The sequence below is a fragment of the Zootoca vivipara genome, chromosome 1 (assembly GCF_963506605.1).
Source record: "Zootoca vivipara chromosome 1, rZooViv1.1, whole genome shotgun sequence".
NCBI lineage: Eukaryota > Metazoa > Chordata > Lepidosauria > Squamata > Lacertidae > Zootoca > Zootoca vivipara.
The window spans coordinates 44,665,122-44,686,743 of NC_083276.1; the positions used below are offsets into that span (position 1 = coordinate 44,665,122).

The following is a 21,622-nucleotide window of genomic DNA, read 5'->3' on the forward strand; positions in this document are numbered from 1 at the left end:
TTGTCTCCTGTCTCTGGTTGAAAGAGAGTGGACAAAAGCAGGCAGAGGATCGTAAAAGGCTGTACCACGCCCATTCAGAGCTGTGTTTCTCTGTACATTAACTGTCTGTGTTGCCATACTTATTTGTGTGTCATCTTCTATAAGATTATGCTGGGACACGATTCTTTCAATCTGCATTGAGAAATTGGTGAGAAAGTTGCAATTGCTGCCAGACTTTTTTGCAGCATGCCAGAAGTTCACACACTTCCTTGCTTGCTTAATTTTAAAGGTCCTAACAGACCTATGGGAAAGGGTTATTCCCCTCCCCCAACTTATTCCCTTCTATATTCACCTCCCCTCCCAGAATGTGGAATAAGGTGGAGGGATTGTACGTGGACAAGGACCTGGGAGACCAGGAATAAATTTCCCATGAAACTCACAAAGACCTTGGACCAGTCACTATCTCAACCTAACCTGCCTCACAGGGTTGTTGTTAGGATAACATTGGGAAATGGAGAGAGTTATTAAAGATTAACACATTTATTATGACATAAATCTTTTTGGGCTAGAGTCCATATCACTAGAAACCTCACTCTTGGTAATCCCTTAAGCATACACAATAATACTGTTATATTCTTGAAACCAGTTTCTCTTGTCATAGCTGCCTAGGTAGTAAACTTTAGACAACACACACTTCTTGACCAACTAAAACAGATCTTTAGAGGCTTGCTAGAGTCATTAACTGGTCTCATCACTTCTAATCACTACCTAGAATCCTAACATGCGGATAGAAAACCACAGGCTTCGAGACCTAAGCCAATCCTATAATCCTATAACAATACATTTTCCGTAGTCTTGAAAGTGCTACTGGGCTATTTATTTTTTCATTTTCTGCTGTGAGCGCTGACTAGTTGGCTACCTCCTTTGAAAATATAGCACAGCATTTAATGAGTTCATGGCAGTGTTGAATCTCAAAGTGAGAATCCCTAGCTCAGTATCTTAGTCATTGTATCAATCTAGGCTGTCTAATTGTCCAGTCTATGTTCTTTGCATGTCTCAAGTGAAGAAAGAAGTAGTGGCTTCGGTAGGCCACTACTAAACCATCAAAGAAAAATTCATAATACTATTATGTACTTTTGGAAAAAAACTCATTTTTAAAACTACGAATCAATAGCTACATCTTACTTCAAGTATTAAACATAGGCTTCTGTTAAGGCATCTAGGTGAGACAGGTACATATCTAGTATGACACTTCCAATTGTCTTAATGCCAACACTACCACCCCTGCCCTGAAACTAAGCGTATCCTTCTGTGAACTCAGGAATTGTAGGTGTGTAATGAATCTGAATAGCTGGCCCATTCCTGTACATCCCAGCAAACACTTTGTACTGAAATACCAAATAAACAGTATTTAAAATCATAAATATTGCTTAGATTATAATACCATACATGGAGAACACGACCAACTAAACTGCATTACATCAAAATATGGTTGCAATCATCTTAGCACTTGTTATTTAGTGAAACATTAAACAATCTAAGCTATATGTTATAGGATAAAAGGTTAAATCTCCCAGTGTCATAGAGTGGAGTTAGTCTCTAGGATTCTTCCAAACAATTAATAGGGTAGCTGTGAGGAACTTTATTAGCCCTAGGCCGGTATCAGTAGTGAGATCTTCTCTGTTGGGGAAATGGAAAAAGGAATAGTGATATGTATGCTGCCTTCTAAAATGTTAGAGGGGTTTTGCAACGCACTCCTAGATAGTGGGATTGCCGCATCTTCATGCAATAGCCCTGGGACATTTGGGAATGGGAATTGTAACAGGAATTTTGTTGGGGCTTGAAGTATTTGCCATCTTGCTTAGCCAATAAAAGATCCCATAAGTCACTCACATATTTATAGGCTAACTGTTAGAGCTGAGCCTACTCAGGGTGTCTTGCAAAGCATAAAAACACAATTGTTGGCATCCATCCATCTGGAGAGACGATGGAGTGCACCTCTATGAGTGAAGTCAAACTGCTGTGTTAGCAGCACCCAAGTGACCTCCCTGTGGCACAAGCCTGGGCAGTATGAAGGTCCTGGAGTGCCCAGACAACAAGACCCCCCTCTCAGCCTTGCTGATGTAGTCCAAAGGAAAGCAGAGCAACACATTGGGCACCAGCTTCGCTGCAGGAGTTGCCAGAGGGAGGAATACAAAGCGCTATCAAACTGTCCTGGGGTTTACTCTTTAGCCTTATCTTCTCCTGAAGATATCCTGCAGGCAGTGGAGGTTTAGGACCAGTGTTTCCCTTCTGCTAGATGGGCTACCTTTCCAGGTTGATAAGCCTCACCTGCCCCTCAACTCCCTCTATACTATGTGCAGAAACGGCCTTCTTAACAGTTGGACCACTCTTAGTTTTGTCTGCTCAATCCTCCAAAGCTTTCTTCACATGCAGGGGAAGTCCCTAACACATGAAGTGTTTGAAGACCCTTCAGCTACCCCCACCCTCCAGTTTAGCTGACCAGTCAAAGCCAGTACACATTATGGGTAATTTGAAAATTGCATAGAATAATAGAATTGTAGTGTTGGAAGGGATCCTGAGGGTTATAGTGTCCAACCTCCCGCAATGCAGGAATCTTTTTTTCTGAATTGTTTTTTATTAATTTTCCAAATTATTACAAATCAAACCAAATTAAATTAAATTGGAATGTTTTTGCCCAATATGGAAGAGCCCATGGAACAGATTTAGGGGGTATATGGGGGAAACACACATACAAAAGTTCCATTTCGCAAGGAGAAATGGAACTACTTTCCTAATCCTATGTCGACTACGATCCTGTAAAGTACTTCCACATTTGATGGTAGTGCTACCGCACGTGACACGGGACAGAACATTGGGGTGATGGGAAGACAGACTTAGAATGCTTGTTGCTAAAACTGGCAACAAAAAAAGCTACTTGTGGTGTAACTCCTTAAGCGTCAGTGTTCACTGACAATTTATTTGGTGTTTAAACAGGTAAAGAATTTAAGCTTGAATTCTTTGCCTTTATTTGAATGTATTAACATACTTGACTCATCCTGTTCTATTCTTTCCCCCCTTCCTTTTGCATTGTGTTCTTGAAAGGCTGGCTTCAGCTTGATTCTCTGGAGGTTTTGTTGTTTGGTCTGAATATCTGGCTTTGGGCACTCCTACTGAAGTTGGATATCATCTGCACACTGACTTTTGTGCTTCTTGGAAAGAGGAAGTCTGCATTCAGCCTTATTGACAGCACAGCAGTGATACTGTTTTTCTTTCTTTTTCTTCCCTGCAAGAGCGGAAAGAAGGCAGTTAAAGCCGTCCTGTGGGTTTCAGCGGATGGACTCAGAGTTGTTGATGAGAAAACAAAGGTTAGACACTGCTGGGTTTGGAATCACCATAAACAGTACAGATAATCACTGTAGTTCTCACTGCTTCTTCTATTGCAGGGTGTTAATAACTTCATACATGCCTACCGTAGTTCAACGAATGAAATATGCTAATTACATATGGCTCAAATTTAATTTGGCTTTTTCTGCCTTTGTGAACTTAGGTCCTTTGAATTCTTGTTTTGCTTTGTTTGCTTGAAAAGTGTTTTTGTTATAGCAATAAATAGGGAGAAGGCAACAGTTTCACCCTGTTCTTTCTGTCTCTGCAAAAAAGCTGAAAGAGATTAAACTGCATACGGATATGTGATTGATCTGAATTCATTCTTGCTGCATCCTAAGATTTTGAAAATCTGTGTGAGGATTGTTGTTTTTGTTTGCTTTTACGTTTGTTACAATGTGTATTTTTGTGTTTTTATATTGTAAACTGCCCTGTGATCCTTGGATGAAGGACAATATTAAAAAATAAGTTAAATAAAATAAAATATTGCAGTGAGAAATGAATAAAATATGTGAGGAAGGTATTATTTGAAGGCTCTAGAAGCCAGTGCAATTCAGATTAATTCCCAATCAAGGTTTTCAATCTTTAAAATATCTCTAAGGCATTACTGAAGGGAGAGCATTAAAATTAATGATTTGTATATCACTTTATATGCTAATTCCTATCCTGAAGGTGCATATTTTAAAATCTGCATATGGCTTTTTAGTTGAATACCCAAATGTGTCCAATCCTATTTTTAGTTTTAAATGATGTTTGTGTGATATTTGTGCCCTCCTATTTCGAAAGCACGTCAAAATGCAAGTAGATAAATAGGAACCGCTACAGCGGGAAGGTAAACGGCGTTTCCATGTGCTGCTCTGGTTTGCCAGAAGCAGCTTTGTCATGCTGGCTACATGACCTGGAAGCTATACGCCGTCTCCCTCGGCCAATAATGCGAGATGAGCGCGCAACCCCAGAGTCGGTCACGACTGGACCTAATGGTCAGGGGTCCCTTTACCTTTACCTTTATTTTATTGCAGGAGGTATCTGAAGAAGTGTGCATGCACACGAAAGCTCATACCAAAATATAAACTTAGTTGGTCTTTAAGGTGCTACTGAAGGAATTTTCTTATTTTGCTTCGACTCAGACCAACACGGCTACCTACCTGTGACTTATTGCAGGAGGGTTACAGTTATTCTTTTAAAATTTTAACATTGGCAGCCCCACTTGTCCCTTCCCCCAGTAAGCACACAGAGATCAGTGGGAGTTTCGCCAGTGACATCAGTAGGCTTGGGGTCACCTATGTTCTTTGCTCCCTGCTCCTCCCTTTTAAAAAAGTACCGTAGTAGTATATGGAGGTACCGTATCTGCAGAGGGGAATAATGCCAACTAAGGACAGGTTTGCTTCCGCTGCAGCTGCCATTTAATGTCAAATATAAGGAGGTTCTGTGATGGATCATACCCTGCACTGGCACTGTTTGGGATGCTACAGATGCTACAACTCTGTCTCTCTGCTGCCTCGATCCTCTGTGTCAGTGTGGAAGGCAGCTGCCTCCTAGGGACAGCTGTGGAAATGATGCACATTGAAGCGTAAGGAAACTGTTCCAGCAATGGTTATATTTATACATGTGACTAATACCCCACTGTGCAAGTCCAGAGCCCCATGCAGGTTCAGAGTCGATTTGATGTGTTGCATAGTGAAAAAGAATAAGATGCAGGTTGGCAAGCTAATGATTCAAATGTTGGGTGTGAGCCTGCTGTAGAGATGCCTCCATTCTCAGCTTCCCACTTACAATATAGAGCTGTTGTAAGGGCTACAGATTGTGCAGATTTGGTAAACATTAATTTGCCACTTTCAGATGAAGAATCTGTGTGTGTATTTTTTAATTTTTACAAAAAAGAGTGCAGAGAGGAAGCGACTGTTGGCTGCCTTCCCAGAATTCTGCTTGAAGACCCCCCCCTTCCCTTATTAACTTTCAGTATCTGAGACAGCCTGAGGGGCAGAGGGTTAAAAGCAGCAGAGCAGAGGTAAGGCAAGGGAAGCGGTGGGTTGCACTCCCACCCCCACTAAATTTAATGACAAAATAACCCGCCCCAGCACCCCCAGATTGGCAGCGGCATCTTTAGCAAACATGTGCATATCTGATTTTTGACCTGAAAATGTCTGTGAAATGCTTTGAATACACGCAAGTCCTTATACGAAAGTCAAGTGTTACTGTTAATATGTCTCTTACTATTGTAGTTTTGTCTAAGTCAGGAATCTGAAGCCTTTGGTCCTCCAGATTTTGTTAGACTCCAGCTGCCATCAGCTTGAGCTAGCAGGGCCATTTGGCAGGAGTGGTAAGGGCTGCACTACAGCAGCATGTGGAGGGCCAAAGTTCCCCCACACCTGATTTAGGTCCTGTGCTTCCAATGGTTCACTTGCCCTCTGTTTCCATAAACTAAACTCTCTCCAGAGCTGCTGGTGTTATATATTTAACTACGGTATTTTAAAATGTAGCTGAACTTTACCATGGATGCTTGAGAGCCAGGTGCTGCTTAATAAACAACTTAGCTTAAAGATGCCAATATTAAAGCTGTTATTTTAAACTCTGCTACTACACTATATAATGCTTGATATTTCAGCTCATGGAAAATTGATTGTAATATTGCCCCTTGGTGGTTGGATGAATTAGTACAGGTCTCCAAAGATTGAATCTCCAATCAGTGCAGTAATTTTGAGGATACACTTGCACAGACCTTTGAAGAGAAGCCAAAGTATTATTTTTTTTAAGTCGCCCCTTTAAATATGTGGAAATATATAAAGCAAATATATCAGGCAGACTGAAAGGTACAACTTTGGTATTAACCTGATAGAGGGAAGGAGGAAATCTAGAAATGTACTGTGTGGTATATTCCATGCTCCTGTAATGATTTGAATTTCTTATATCATCTTTCTTGGTTTTTTACTTTAGGACCTTATAGTTGATCAGACAATAGAGAAGGTTTCTTTCTGTGCTCCGGACAGGAATTTTGATAGGGCATTTTCTTACATCTGTCGAGATGGCACAACACGACGCTGGATATGTCACTGCTTTATGGCTGTAAAGGACACGGTAAGCTTCTTTTAGGATCACAAAAAAGCAAGAGGCCATTTCCAAATTATGTTACTTGTCTAGAGAAATTTAGCTTTCTTGTGGCAATCTTGTCATTTAAGAGCAGTGCATTCAACAGGCTCAGATATTTGAAACTGCAATGTTAAAACGCTGTAGCTAGTGTAAATCATGTATGTTTCTTAATACAAACAGGGAACCTAATGTGCTTACAGAGCATGAATTGCTATTTTTAAAAATCATATCTGCATTATGGATTTTATAGCACCAATATTTCAGTATATGAACTGACGGAGCAGCATTAACACCTGGCAGCTAAAATATATATTTAAAGTCTTAGTCCATGTGCATGTCTCATGTCTCTAATAACCTGTGCTTTAACTGGATGTAATAGATCTGAATTCTGCTGACCAGAATTTGTACAGAGAAGAGAAGCTTGCATGGAGTGCCAGCTATCATTTGGCAATGTTTGGAAGAAATGCGTAGTTCCATTTTGGTTTCTAAATGACGCAATGTCTTTTCAGGGAGAGAGGTTGAGTCATGCAGTTGGCTGTGCATTTGCAGCCTGCTTGGAGCGAAAGCAAAAGAGAGAGAAGGAGTGTGGGGTGACTGCCACCTTTGATGCCAGCAGAACCACATTCACAAGAGAGGGGTCTTTCAGGGTTACTACAGCAACTGAACAAGCAGAAAGAGAGGAAGGCATGAGGCAGATACAAGACACAAAAGGTAATGGGGTACAAGTCTGGCTATTTGGAAGCACTGCTGACTCAAACTACCATTTTACCTGGCCTGTCATTTTAAATACCAGTGAGATTATGAACCCTACTGCAAAATAACTTCATTATGCCTCTTGATAAGGTTTTAGACCTAAAATATCCTCAGCAGGCCCCTGAGAGCTTTGGATTTTGCAGAAACAGAGATATAGTGTGTGGTGTATTCTGTGCATTAGATTGAGGAGGAGGGATTAGTGTAACTCCTTAATTTCCCGTGTTTCTGAGCTTGATTTGTATAGGCATGGAGAACCTTTGACCCTCTAGAAAGGGCTGTGCTACAACTTCCATCATCCCTTGCCATTGGCCATTCTTGCTGGGACAGGTAGGAGTTGTAGTTCAGCAATCTCTGGAGGGCCAAAGTTTTGCCACTCCTAGTCTAATACTTTGGTTTCTTAAATACTAAAGGAGCGCCTGCAGATTTCATGGCCTGCAACACTTCAGAGCCAGTAATCTTGGAAAAAGTAATAATGGTTTCCCTAGTTGGTTAAGAATAGAAGCTGCCTTAACACATAGACTCGCAAACAATGGTTGCATCTTTATGACAAGATAGAGCAGATAATCTTTTAGTACACTTATAATTTCACTCTTGACTTCATAGACATGTATTTGCCCCCCACATATTAGGTCCCCCCCCAGCCCTTTAAATAATGACTGAGAATGTTAGTTTCCTTCAGAGGCATGTGGGGCAAAGGCACCAATACAGTTGGGAAGTGTGTAAATTAAGAAGTGGAAGAAGGCGACAGGTCTTGGAGCTATTATCGAACAAATCATTTAAATGAGCTTCTCTGTCCCATATCTTGGCTTACTGTTGCTTATTTCACCACATTTAATTCAAATATGCCTGGGAAATGCTTAATGTAGAACACAATATTCTGATAAGATGTTTGCATACTTTAGTTTCATTATCTGGAACGACACTCTGAAGACCAGATTCTACTAACTAGTCCTGCTAGTGGAAGCCTGCACAGGGACTTCCACTACTGCAATGGGGCTTTCCCATTCTCTCCTCTCCTTGCCCACCCACCCCAAATTGGCTTGTGGGGGAGGGGACTGGGGGAAATTGCAATACAGTGCGCAAGGGAAGATTATTCCATTGGGAAAGCAAGAATGCTTAAACTGATGGAATTTTTGAAACAGCGAAGCATTGAATTGCTCTCTATATATTTCTGTCAAATCTCTGGCAGACCGATGTGCAGCATATTCATGGCTCTTTGCTATGCAAAAGCATTCATGGATGGCTTATTCTTTTGTGTGGTGCCTATGAAATGTTCAAACAGATAAAGACTTAAATCCAGCTCTAGAGGGCCATTTGTAGTGAATTCAGACATAAACAATAGCAAACAACCAAAGCCACAGCAGAGTATCTCAGAGGGCTTAAAATCTTGATTAAAAGAAGCAGCTTTACCTGCCTCCCTAAACGCAAGCCATGAAACCAGTGCAGATCTCTCGAGAGGTGGGGGCAGCCACAGAAATGCCCCTGTCATGTGTTATGGATACCTGAAGGGACACTGAGAAGGGCCTCTGCGAAAGATATACGTTCTCAGGCAAGATTATATAGGAGGAGGAGAAGGAGGAGGCATTTCAGGTAATCTGGCCACAAGTCATTTGAGTCTTTATAGGTAAAAATTAGGACTTAGAATTGTATTTAGAAAGGAATAGGTATCCAGTGCATTTGCTACAAAAGGGGAGTAACATGAGTCCTACTTCCCTATACCCCCATAAGATGCCTAGCTGCAGCATTCTGAACCAAATGACATTTCTAAACAGTCTTCAAAGGCAGCCCCATTTAGGGTGTGTCAAGATGAGAGGCGATTTGCTACATCCTGATCTTGAAACAATAGAGCAGTAGCAGTGAAGACGGAAAATGGAATTCATAACAAGTCACTATGATCATTGAAGTGTTTGCTAAACTAACCTGGATAGATTAAGAGGCTAGTTAATTGCACTGAGCACTGTTTGCATTAGTCATGATAAAAATGCAAAAACCAATTACTGTAGAAAAATAGCATTTTGCATCTACCTATCTATCTGTCCAGGAAGTTACCATATTGTTTTAAATTAATTAAATCTCTGAAGAACCCAATGATAAAAAGGTCTCTTTAGCCAATATCCCTGTGTTAACTTTTTCCTGCTATTTTTTTCTCGCAGTTGAAACTGATGTGAAAGCGGCGGTGTCGAGTGTTGTACCTGGCAATACAGCCCCATCACCAAGTTCCCCAACCTCTCCTAGTGCTGAGGTTGCATCCTCTGCTGACAAAGAGTCAAATAACCCCCATGCTATCCCACGAAGACACGCTCCCATAGAGCAACTAGCCAGACAAGGCTCGTTCCGAGGTTTCCCTGCTCTTAGCCAGAAGATGTCCCCATTTAAACGACAGCTCTCTTTGCGAATAAATGAGCTCCCTTCAACGGTGCAGAGGAAGAGCGACTTCCCCATGAAAAACTCAGGTAGGGCAAAATTTATCCCCATGTCCTCAGTACACTTGGATGCAGTTTGAGCTCACTTGATCACCACATTTGAGAGAGATCTCTATAAAGAGATGTTATGATCCTCTACCCCTCGTACCTGCACTGTTTCTTTCTTGAAATGTCAGGGATTTTGTTGTTGGCTCTGCACCAAACTGTACTTACATTGTGACCTTAACTTCTATTAACTTTCCTCTAGAATATTTCTGTGTTTCTCCATTTTTTTTAAATGGATTTTGCCGACTGGCAATTATTCCTCGGTTGTCGAACGTTTCGGAAGTTGGAACGGTCTTCTGGAATGGATTACGTTTGACAACCAAGATTCCACTGTATTATACATAGCCCAATAATATTTACTATTGTTAAATAACTTTACAGTTTGAACTACATGGAACACATTCAGAGGTAGAAATGTATGGTTTGAATGTCTGGGTCATGAGCATCTTGGTTTAAGTTGGCATATTTTAATTCATGTGCTTGCGCAGAGGAATGAATTAAACACTTAGTTCTTGGGGGGGGGAATTAAGTACAGTGGTGCCTCGACTTACGAATGCTTTGACTTCTGAAGGTTTCGACTTACGAAGTCCGCAAACCCGGAAGTATTTCCGTCGTGCGTGTGTTCTGCGCATGCGCAGAAGCGGTGCATGCGGTTTGCGCATGCGCAAAATGGACCCTTCAACTTGCTAAGGATTCGACATCCAAAGAGCACCGCGGAACGGATCACCTTCGTAAGTCGAGGTACCACTGTATTGCTAAATTAGGGCCAATCCAATATTGCATAGCCATAGAAATATCATGTGAGTGGGGGGAGGAGAGAAGAATGTGCCCTGTCCATACAGTTGACTGCATTCCTGTGCAATCTTTATTCTTATTTTCAGTTCCAGAGGTTGAAGGAGAAGTGGATAGCATTAGTTCCCTGTGCTCCCAGATTACAAATGCATTTAGCACACCGTCGGAGGACCCTTTCACTTCTGCCCCTATGCCAAAACCAGTCACTGTAGTTGCACCACAGTCTCCTGCTTTTCAAGGTGTGTCCTCTCTAAGTTTGGGTTCATTCATGATGTTTGTTACATATGCAATGCTGCTTTCCTCCGCCACCATTGCTTGAATGTCTCTAAGTGTCTTGCAACTGCCTTGTTTGTCTCTGAAGTCATTATGCTTTGCTCATTTTATATGCTTTGTAGCCTTTTCCTCGAAAGATTAGGACCCATCCAAAACTATTCAACTAATTATATAAAATGCTTTCAAAGAGAAGATCAGATTTTTAGCCTTGAAAACAATTTGCGTGTTGATTTAAATGAGGTGCAACTTCAAAGTCTTGATACCTTTGCTCAAGTAACTTAAGACCAATAATAATCTTAATGAATTTTGGTGAAAGACAAAATGTGATTAGAATTTCGGGTTGTAGAGTAGAAATTGATTTCATTAGCCAGAATATCTTTACAGTTCAAATTGTTGCACACTTTCTCAATTCAAACCACCCCTTAGTGCTCAAGAAGTAGGAATGTCGCTCATGGTCAAGCAAGTAATAATAAAAATAGTAATAAATAGGGGGGGGGGGAAGAGGAACAAGTAAGAATGTGTGGAACGTGAAGTCCATGTCCTTTGGTTTTGCATGCACACTTTAAATTTAAACTTGTGGGTTTAAATTATAGAAGCCTGTAATTAATGGCTTTGAAGTGCAGATGAAGTCATTTAACTGTTTTGATTAGGTTATGAAAAAAACAGATCTGGTTACATTTGAGTATAAAATGTGGCGGTCATTTTATTTGCATTCTGCTGGGGAAAAGTAGTTAAAAATTACTTGGTTGTCTTAACAGTTGAGTCAACAGGAAATGTGATTTGCATCGTAGAAAATGTCAGTAGATTAACAGTGTGAAAGAGTGGCTGAGATGTTGATGTGTGTTGCATGTTGGCAGAAATCATGCATTTATTTTTAACATCCCAGTCACCTGCATGCCTTGCATGAATTAACATCATTGATGTTGTCTGCTCCCATTTTAGTTAATGGCACTGCCTCTGCCTTCAGTGTGCTTGCTGCTAAACCAGCTCAAACTACTGTAGCACCCACTGCAGTACCAGTTCGTGAAACCAATCCTTGGGCTCTTGCCCCTGCTGCTCCAGCTGCTGCTAAAACTAGAGCCGCAGCCACTCTTTCTGGTAAGACCGGGCACAGATCCTGTGTGTTGCTTTCAGAGGGTTGAAATATGCGGTGCTGGATTAGAGGGATCTTTCATCTAATGCATTGCTTGGGGATTTTTAATATCCAAAGCCATCTGGTTTGAGGCAAAGCAAAGGAATCCATTTATTTTATTTGCAGCCTTTCTGTTTCACTCTTCGCTTCAAAAAGCAATTCCAGAGAAGATAACAATAAAATATGCATAAAGCAAGGCAGAGGAATTGCAATTTTTTTTGGGGGGGGGGAGATCCAATCTGGCATTACATTCCTGCAAAGGCTTGGGCAAATAGCCAAGTCTTTACCTGGTGCAAGAAGCTCAACTGTGTCTGCATCAGTCTTAGAAGGGAGGGAGTTCCAAATCTGGGGTGCCACCACCAGCAAGGCTCTCCCTTGTATCATCACCAACCAGGGACAGTTGTAGGAATAATTAATAGGTGTTCAAGGATGTTTGAGGTGCAGCTTTGTACTTTTACTTCAGTATCTGGGGCAGGCACCCCCAAACTTCGGCCCTCCAGATGTTCTGGACTACAATTCCCATCTTCCCTGACCACTGGTCCTGTTAGCTAGGGATCATGGGAGTTGTAGGCCAAAACATCTGGAGGGCCACAGTTTGGGGATGCCTGATCTAGGGAAACATTTAGATGGCTTGAGAGAGGATAAGAATTTACTGCAGGAGCAAGACTACTTTAGTAGCCAGGATACATCTGCCACCATTTGTAAATTCAAAGCTGGCACTGTAGCAGGGCACATGGGACTCATCAACCTGGGAGGATAGCCTATCTAGGAGAAGGAAAACTCTGATCCTAAACATCCTCTGCCTTGTGGGATATCTTCGGGAGAAGAAAAGGCTAAGGCATAAATCCTACACAAATCCTGAATGGAGTTCCTCGGTTGGATGGCGCCTTGTACGCCTCCTTCCGGCAACTCCTGCAGCCAGGCTAGTGCCAAATTTATTGCTCTACTTTCATTTGGGCCATATCAGCGAGGTCGAGAGGGGGGCTTGTCGTCTGGGCAGCCCAGGACCTCCATCCACACTGACCATGCTTGCGCCCCGAAGAGGTCACTTTGGTGCTGCTAGCACAGTGGTTTGACTTCACCCCTGAAGTGCAGTTCATAGTTAAACTCTAGCAAAGGATGAATCTACTGATTTTGGGGCAGCTGTACATGTAATTTACCAGACATGATCACTGTTTGCATACCAGTGCTTCCCAAACATCCGTACACTCTTAAATGCATGTGTGCATGCATTTTAGCAAGGGTTGCCAGGTACATTTACCCAGTTGCATAAAAATGCATGTATGTTGTACCTTGCTGCAGTGGAAAGCCACAGGCTGTTTGTACCAGTTATGTCTTGCTGGACCTCCACATTTCTGCTTACCATGGGCAAGTAGCTCAGACCTTTAGCAAGGCATGATGCTCATGAGCACAAAGGTCCCTCCCTGAAGTTCTCCATGCACAGAACTTATGGGAAGTGTCTTTTTCACACTGTACTTTGGTTGGCTAAAACACCTGTTGCTCAGTGCAACATGAGATTCCTATTGCACAGATCAGTGTTGAAGCATTTTTGGAGCACGTAGAAGCAGCATAAGACTTGTGCTGCTCCTTCTCTAAACCACAGAGCAACATGTGACCTACCCAGAATCCTCTGGCATGCGTAGAGGACTTGGGCAAAGTGAAGAATCAGTGGTGAAGTCCAGTGATGGGCTGACTACTGAGCCAAGCCAAATTTGTACACCCTTTTTTTGGTCAATATATGTTCAGATATACTGCCTCCACTGTTGAAGGCAGTGTGCCTCTGAATAACACTTTCTGGGAATAACACATGGGGAGAGCACTGTTGCACTCAGAACCTGGTTGTAGGCTTTCCATAGGCATCTGGTTGGCCTCTGTGAGACTGGGGGGGGGGGTCCTTTGGTCTGATCCAGCAGGACTGGATTTGAAGCAGAGGCCATTCAGAACCCTACAATGCTATCTGAGGTTCTGTAAGCCAGAAGGCAGGGGCAGAACTTCATGCTTTATGGAACAAAGCATACAAGTTTTACCACTGAGCTATAGCTTCTCATCTGATGGCGCATGAGGCCACCACCTTGCCGAAGATAAGCAGGCCTGGGTCTGGTCAGTGCCTGGATGGATAACGGCCTAGGAACCAGATAAACACTGCCTTGGGCTCACGATGAAAGGAAGGCAGGATATAAATGTAACAAAATTAATGAAAATAAATACTGGTAGTTGGAAGAAAAGACCCAGAAGCAGCTCCAAGGTGAAGCATCAAAATCTGCTTAAGTTGGGGATTGTTGGACAGTAGTAACATGCCTTTTCAGATTTGAAACTCAATAGAGGAGGCGGCTGGGGTTTAGCCTTTGCAGAGAAGAGGGTGGGAATAAGGCATGATCCAGAAAAGAAGTATTAAGTTAAAAACAACTTAAAAGAAACTGAAATGTTAAGTATTGAATATTACAGAGCAATTAGACAGAGGTTAACAGACTGAATTGCGTAGAAAGCATAAGCAAGGAGTATAAGTGAAGGAAGGGAAAGAACGAAAGCAACAAGCTGTCAGTAAGTACAGTTTCAAACTATCACGCCAGTTTTGCAAATGGTGAATTCTGAGTCATAGAGTTTATTTATTTAGCAGTCAGTACAGATATCACACACACAGGCTTGTAATTGGTGATTGGGCCATTGCACATCATGTTTGGCCGTCTCCCTGATTCCAAAGTGGGGTGCATAGATTCCCCTGTGCCTGCTTGGGATGGCATGTACTATACTAGCCTTCCCTTATTAGCATTTCATTTGGCCTAGGGCAGGTGGGGAATCTACCATCTGCGGGCCAATCTTGGCCCTCTAGGTTTCCCCATTTGGTCCACAATGCTGTTTTGGGCAGGTCATACCCCACCCATAGTACCTGACAACTAGCTGTGGAGAGCCCGAGACCCAGTGTTGAGCATCAGTCATCTGATTATTCTGAGTCAAGCATATCAGAGAGCTGCCTGCAGGTGCACCCAAACTCAGTGGTAAGCATGTTCGCTCCTTCTATTGGAGGAAGGGGTGATCCCGATTAGTGCTGGACTCAGGAGAGCAATTGGGTGCTCTTTGCAGCAGTTTCTCCCACCTGTAATTTGACCGATGGAAGGGGCAATCCATCTGTCAATTGTGATGCCATGTGACTGACAGGAGGATAGCCCCCATCTACCTTCCAGAGTTGGCCTATTTCTAAGTTCTGGCTCCTGGAGCCAATAAATAAATAAATCACAACCCCTAGTTACCACGGCTTGCACTTTTCCTTTACTGAGCTTTAGAATGAGGAGCTATTCTACTGAAACTAAATGGGTGTAAATATTTTCTCTTACGTTGAAAGTGGGACTGGATGTTGTAAAGTTTGTCTTCAGGCATAACTCCAGTAGGAACAAGTGCAAGTTCACATTAGTTTTAGTGATCTCAACTGCTGTTATGAAACTGACCAGCCTGATCCAATTATAATTGGAAACTGGAACTTCTTCAAGGTCTCTGTTAGATCCTTTATCAAGCAGCAGTGATTAGAAACAGGATGAAGCATATCCCTTGCTGAGATCTTACCTTAACGTCTGTTTTCCTTCATAGGTTCCGAGTGGAGTACCAACTCAGGAGCTGCCTCACCGAATCTGTTCCAGGCAAACCACAGACGTACTCCCTCCGAGGCAGACCGCTGGTTGGAAGAGGTGTCCAAAACTGTCCGGTCCCAGCAGCCGCAGCCACCCCCAGCTCCCCAGCCACTCCTTCCTCCTCCTCCTCCTCCTGTGGCTTCTCAAGCAGCCTCAGCTTTTCCAGGCAGCACCTTCATTGCATCTCAGCCTGTGCCTGTCGGTGTGGTCCAGCCCATGCAACCAGCGTTTATCCCAGCTCAGCCATACGCTGTAGCAAACGGAATGCCCTATTCCGCCCCAAGCGTGCCAGTGGTTGGAATCACCCCTTCCCAGATGGTAGCAAACGTATTTGGTACGGCAAGCCACACTCAAGGATCCCACTCTCACCAGTCACCTAGTCTTATAAAGCAGCAGACATTGCCCCAGTACGAAACTAACAGTGCTACTGCCAGTCCTTTTTTCAAACCTCCTCCCCAGCAGCTCAACGGGTCGGCTGCTTTCAACGGTGTGGACGCTGCCAAATGGCCCGCAGAGGACAAGCATGTACTGCCGCCTGCAGCTGCCCAGCAGGTTGATCCATTTGAAGCGCAGTGGGCGGCGCTGGAAAGCAAATCGAAGCAGCGCACCAACCCATCTCCAACTAACCCTTTCTCGAGCGAATTGCAGAAAACCTTTGAGATTGAACTTTAAGCAGTCCTGTGGCTTTGTACTTAAGTCTGTCTGTATGTGTGTTGGAATTGGATTGGGTGGAAGGAAGGGGGATACAAGGGGGCAAGAGGGGACGAGTGAGCAGCATATGCGCCATTGCTGGTGTCCCCATGGAATCAGTGGGCATATAGAGAGGGAACAATTGGGGTGGGGGGAGACGCTCCAAGCCCCAACCACACAACTATTGGGAAATCTAGGAAATGTCCCTGGGCCTCTTGCATTCCTGCTTGGGAGCTTCAATGGCAAAGGAAACCTCAAAAGGGCTGAAGAAGGGAAATGAGCCCTGAAGCCCTTTCCTCGCACAGAACTTCAGAAGACCTCGTAAGATGAGAAGCAAATTAGCCGCCACTATCTTCAGGAGGTGTCTTGTCTACCTTCCTGTGAGTGAGCCATTCCTCTGAGCGGGGGGAAAGAGAGAGGAGTAGCCAGGCGGATACAAGCTCAGCTGGGGAATGGGAAGAAGTGAGAGCTGCTTAGCATATGCCGTCTGTGGAAAAGGATGAGCTTCCATTTTGAGTAACACAATAATTATTATATATAAAATAAAGCCAAAATCTTTATTTTTATGCATTTTAGATTATTTTAAATAGTTCTAGGTAATAAAAGCTGAATGAGTTGTAAGTAATCTTGCCAAAGGTATAAAAGGGGGTTGGATGTAAAATTGTACATAAGATTGATTTATCACTGATTCTTACAGTCAGTAATATGAGAGTAGAATGGGGAGCAGAGTTATTAGCTTGTTCTTGTCCTATCATTGTAAGTAGCATATTGCAACAACAATCATGAATCATGACCAATTCAAAAAAAAAATCACAGTAGAATAGTTTTAAGAGCAGTATTGTCTTGGTTTAAAAACAATGGGTAAATTCGATATCTTTTTTTAAAAGAATTCAAACTAGATCATATTGGAGTACATATAGGTTTTTTTCATATACTGCTGCAGTTTCCTTGTCTTGAATCTGTTTTAATACTACTGTGGTAAGTTGACTATAATCATATCTACAATCAGGTCTACTTAGGAACCCATTTTATGTGCATTGAATAGAGTTTAGATTTTATTTTTTATTTTTTTAAAAAAAGCTTTTTCTCACTGTTCTATGTAAAAGCTTGTGGCTAGACTGCAGCTATTCCATGTTCTTCCTTCAGCAAATCATGAAAATCCATCTCATTTTTAATTTTACTCGTAAAACTTGGCCTTACAAGCAAACGTAAGTTATATATTTGTACTGATTTATAATCTGCTTTAACAGAAATAAATGTTGGTAGTAGATAATGCAGCTTTTTGAGCAGGTTTCCTTGTCCTTTTCCTGCAGTGTCTGTACTTCCTTGAATTTGAATTCATCTGGTGCATGCCTGATGTAGCAGGCTGCCACTGCCATTTGCATTTCCGTATGAAACGGATTACTTGAAAACTAGAACTTAGACTTTTGAACACTTGGTTTGCTCTTGCTTTATTTGGAGTTCTTGAATGATGTGAGAGCTGTCACTAGGTTTCTGTGTGTTGCATTTGAGGAATATGGTTCTTTATGTACCTGCTTCTGATCCCACACTACTGTATATGGCAGTCTCTCTTCTGTTTAGTAGTTCTTCCTGCACACTACTCAGAGGTAACCCTGGAGAGCATTCTGTGCCTTCCTATGCAGATTTATCATTCATATTCCTGTCATTCCAGAACTGATCCATTTGCAGGGATAGAGCTGTTTGTTGCTGCAGCATGAAAATGATTTGGCATGGTCTGTGATAACTGGCATCATCCATAATTCAGGACTCTGCCCGACTACACAATTGTCACTGGAAAACAGTTGGTGATTATTAGGCTATTTTGACTTTCCAAGATTCAGTAAAAAAGAAATAAAAAGCATGAGTCCCTATACTCAAATAGAACTACATCAAGTGTAAATACATGCTTCATTATGTGAATTTGGAACATACTCTATTGCACCTATGTACAAATCCATCCCAACACTTTCTCTTATTCTAGTCATGAGTTCTGAAAGTATAAACACACTCTAACAAAGCTGCCACCAACTACACAATCTGTTGTTAACCATAGAACTTTTGCACAAAGCCTCAAGTAATTAGGCAAGGATTTCCATAAGGTGCTTTTGCAAGTTTGTACAGTAAATAGGCAGTTACTAAGTGTCCATGAATTTGGATGCAACTCCTCAGCATTTTAGGAACACAGTCCAAAAAGCAATTCCCTCAGCTATATATGCTACCCAGCTGTTAGAATCAAAACATTGGAGTACTCCTTCAGCATTTTTTAAAATCATAGCAAAACTACACGTTCTGCCATTTCAGGAACCTGTGCCATCATTTTATAAAGCATTAATACAGAGCTGACTCCATTTCCCTGCTGTGAGAAGCCAGACCTGGAATGCCCCCCAATGTTTTTAAAGCTGCAAATACAGGGTGCCTGTGCATCTGCATCAAGATTACCATCCATTGTGGTGCAGATGGAGCATTGCGCTGCTAAATCCCAGCGTGTCTTTCCTGAGAATTGTATTTTCATTGTTTCAGTTCTATAAAATTCCTGTGAATTGCATAGGATTCTTTTTTAAATTTTAGATTGGATAAATATATATTTCCTTGTCTGGTTTTTATATGGTAAATCTTTTGAGTGTGCCTTCCCTCTTCCACAGGAAACAAATTCTGAATACAAACCATTTCAAGGAAATCTAAACTATCATATCCTTGCTGCATTGAAAATATGTAAGCACTGAGTTTGCCTGCACCTGTGTTTTTCAGTTGGGGAAAAAAACTTGTGACATAATTGTTCCCATAGCACTCAGCTGTTCAGTGGCAGGCAATATGCATTGATCATATAGTTTCTGTCATCTAAACATTGCCTGCGTTGTAGATGCTGCTTTTTTAGAGGAGCAATGGACCCATGTTCTCAACAGTCTTAAGTGAAGCTGTTCCCATTGGGTAGTCAGATGATGCTGAGAACAAAGGCTGACTTATGAACACTAATCTCTGAGATAAAATGCCAATGCATTTTTCTTTCACTCTTCTACAGTGGCCGATTTTTAACTGTTCATAGCCCTGCAGCTCACAACAGTTTGGTTCCTCTATATCAGCCTTCAGCTATTTGAAATTGAAAAGTAGTGCGACCTGAAAAAACGAAAGTTGCTGTGTGGAGCACTCCTGCCCGGTACAGGCTTCAATTGTAAACCTATTTACCTGGGAGTAAGAACTCAATGGGATATGCTTCCTAGAGATGTATAGGATTGTGCTGTCAAGGTATGTTGTACTCTAGGTTACTGAAGTCTAGTATTCATTTTCTTGCACATGCCCACACATTCTGCTCCATTAGCATTCCACGATTGCAGAATATGCTCGGTCCACACTGGGCTGTCTGGGTGGGTTTTGCTTCCTTTAGGGTTTTTCTTAAAGACTTTTGTTCTTTTGCATAGTTCCCCTGAACAAGTTCCACCTCTTTTGCATTTGGCTACACAAATAAATGCACTTGCAGAATTGTGTGGTGATGATATCCCAACTGGTGCATCCTTTCACAGATGCTGCTCATTCCAGTATTTCTGAAATTAGATATCTGGGTGTTTTGGAAAGAGAAGCTACCCATAAAGTTAATCTGTCCCTAAGCCCAGGATGGTGTCAGTTGTCACACTAAATGCTTGTTGTGTTCAAATGCTGTTGCATTAAAAAAAAAAACACCTATCAGTAGATCTGGGGGCTGCTTCGTTAGTTTTCCTACAAATTGCTCCATTGAGTGACATACTGGAGTTATAGTTTCTGGCTAGACTTGGGTTTTCCTATAATCTTGGAAGAGTCTATTGACCCTTTTATGTGTGGGTAGTTTTGCGCAGAATTCTTTCCATCCTAGGGTCTTGAAAGAGCACAGCTCTAGTGCTTGGCTGTGTGGGATCTCCATGCAAGCAGGCTTTAAGGCAGATGTTATTGCAGTTGCAGTTATAATACAGTGATCCTGGAACTGTGATTTACTGTGTGCATTCATGTGCTTTGCAAATGGGAAAATGCAGGCCATTTCAAGAGCAAGTGGTGGTGGTGCGTTAAAACGTTTCTTCCATGAAAGCATTGGATGAAGGGAAGTTGACATTTTATCAACCAAGAGGCTGTTATGCTTTAAACTATAGTAGATAGAATGTGAAAGTTGTTCATGCCAAGTGTCCCCATAAACTGTGTTACAGTTTGCATGTGGATAACTCTTCAGTCGAAAACTTTACTGCAGGCTGCCCTCCGGGGTCAGCCTGAACAAGGAGGGATATGACAGCTGCACAAACCCAACAAGGCTGCCTTTTTCTCCTTTTAAATTCAGTACAGCTTTAGCAGAGCATAGGAGCAGTCTTAAGCTAGAAGCCATTCACGTAGCCTGCCATAGCCTAGTATAAAAAGGTAAAGGGACCCCTGACCATTAGGTCCAGTTGTGACCGACTCTGGGGTTGCGCGCTCATCTCGCATTATTGGCCAAGGGAGCCGGCATATAGCTTCCAGGTCATGTGGCCAGCATGACAAAGCCGCTTCTGGCAAACCAGAGCAGCACATGGAAACGCCGTTTACCTTCCCGCTGTAGCGGTTCCTATTTATCTACTTGCATTTTGACGTGCTTTCGAACTGCTAGGTTGGCAGGAGCTGGGACCGAGCAACGGGAGCTCACCTCATCACAGGGATTCGAACCGCTGACCTTCTGATCAGCAAGCCCTAGGCTCAGTGGTTTAACCCACAGCGTAATAGTGGCTCCTAAATTGTGGTCTGCATACCACTGGTGGTCCACAAGCTTCATTCAGGTGGCCTGCAGTGTGTCTGCCATTTAAGAGGGGAGGGGGCGCATCTACCACAGTAAATATTCATATTGATTTTTCATTGTGTTCTTTTTATTTTATATTATATTGCATTTTATTGTATGACAGAATTCAAATGGTAACACAATAAAATGCAATAAGCAGGAAATAAAATTTAAAAAATCAATACACAATGAAAAATCATACCACATCTAGCTTGGTGTATTACAATTGCTACAGCAGGCAGAAAAATCATTAAATGAGCCATCAAGAAACTCGGCAATTTTGAAGTGGTTCTTCGGCTTGGATAGTTTGGGAACCAAAGGCCTTGAAATTATTCCAGGACTGTTGCACTGTAGGCCACTATGCTTGTTTGCAGACTATTGAAATAAAACAAAATCAGACTAATGAAAAGGTGCCCCTAAAGGTTAGCAAAGAGGACTACTGGGTGGTAAATCATGGCTTTACTTTATAAGTACATCTGGTAGTAGTGGATTGAACCGAATGCCAATGTAGAAAAGTATACATGCGTTTTCTGTTAAAGGCTGTGAAAAGGAAATTTATGTATATTGTTATTATTAAAGTTTAACTTGTAGGCATAGTTTTTCCTCTGATTAAGAACCATGGTGCTTCCTCCCATTCCTTCCACATGACATGTAGACTTTTTACCTTTGGGTTCTC

The 21,622-nt window shown here is 42.2% G+C and overlaps 1 protein-coding gene across 7 annotated transcripts in view; it reads left to right on the forward strand.

Moving 5' to 3' along the window:
* NUMB (NUMB endocytic adaptor protein) overlaps positions 1-17,207 on the forward strand; it is a 55,466-nt gene extending 38,259 nt beyond the window's left edge. For 5 of the 7 annotated variants that reach the window (XM_035112758.2, XM_035112778.2, XM_035112767.2 and 2 more), the window contains 7 exons: positions 3,273-3,347; positions 6,298-6,438; positions 6,960-7,161; positions 9,357-9,656; positions 10,553-10,702; positions 11,679-11,834; positions 15,451-17,207. In XM_035112758.2, the coding sequence (XP_034968649.1) occupies positions 3,273-3,347; positions 6,298-6,438; positions 6,960-7,161; positions 9,357-9,656; positions 10,553-10,702; positions 11,679-11,834; positions 15,451-16,163 (1,737 nt within the window). In that variant the 3' untranslated portion in view covers positions 16,164-17,207. The remainder of the gene's footprint in view (positions 1-3,272; positions 3,348-6,297; positions 6,439-6,959; positions 7,162-9,356; positions 9,657-10,552; positions 10,703-11,678; positions 11,835-15,450) is intronic. The other 2 variants (XM_060273647.1, XM_060273649.1) reach the window with 1 other exon arrangement.
* Positions 17,208-21,622: the final 4,415 nt, after the last annotated feature.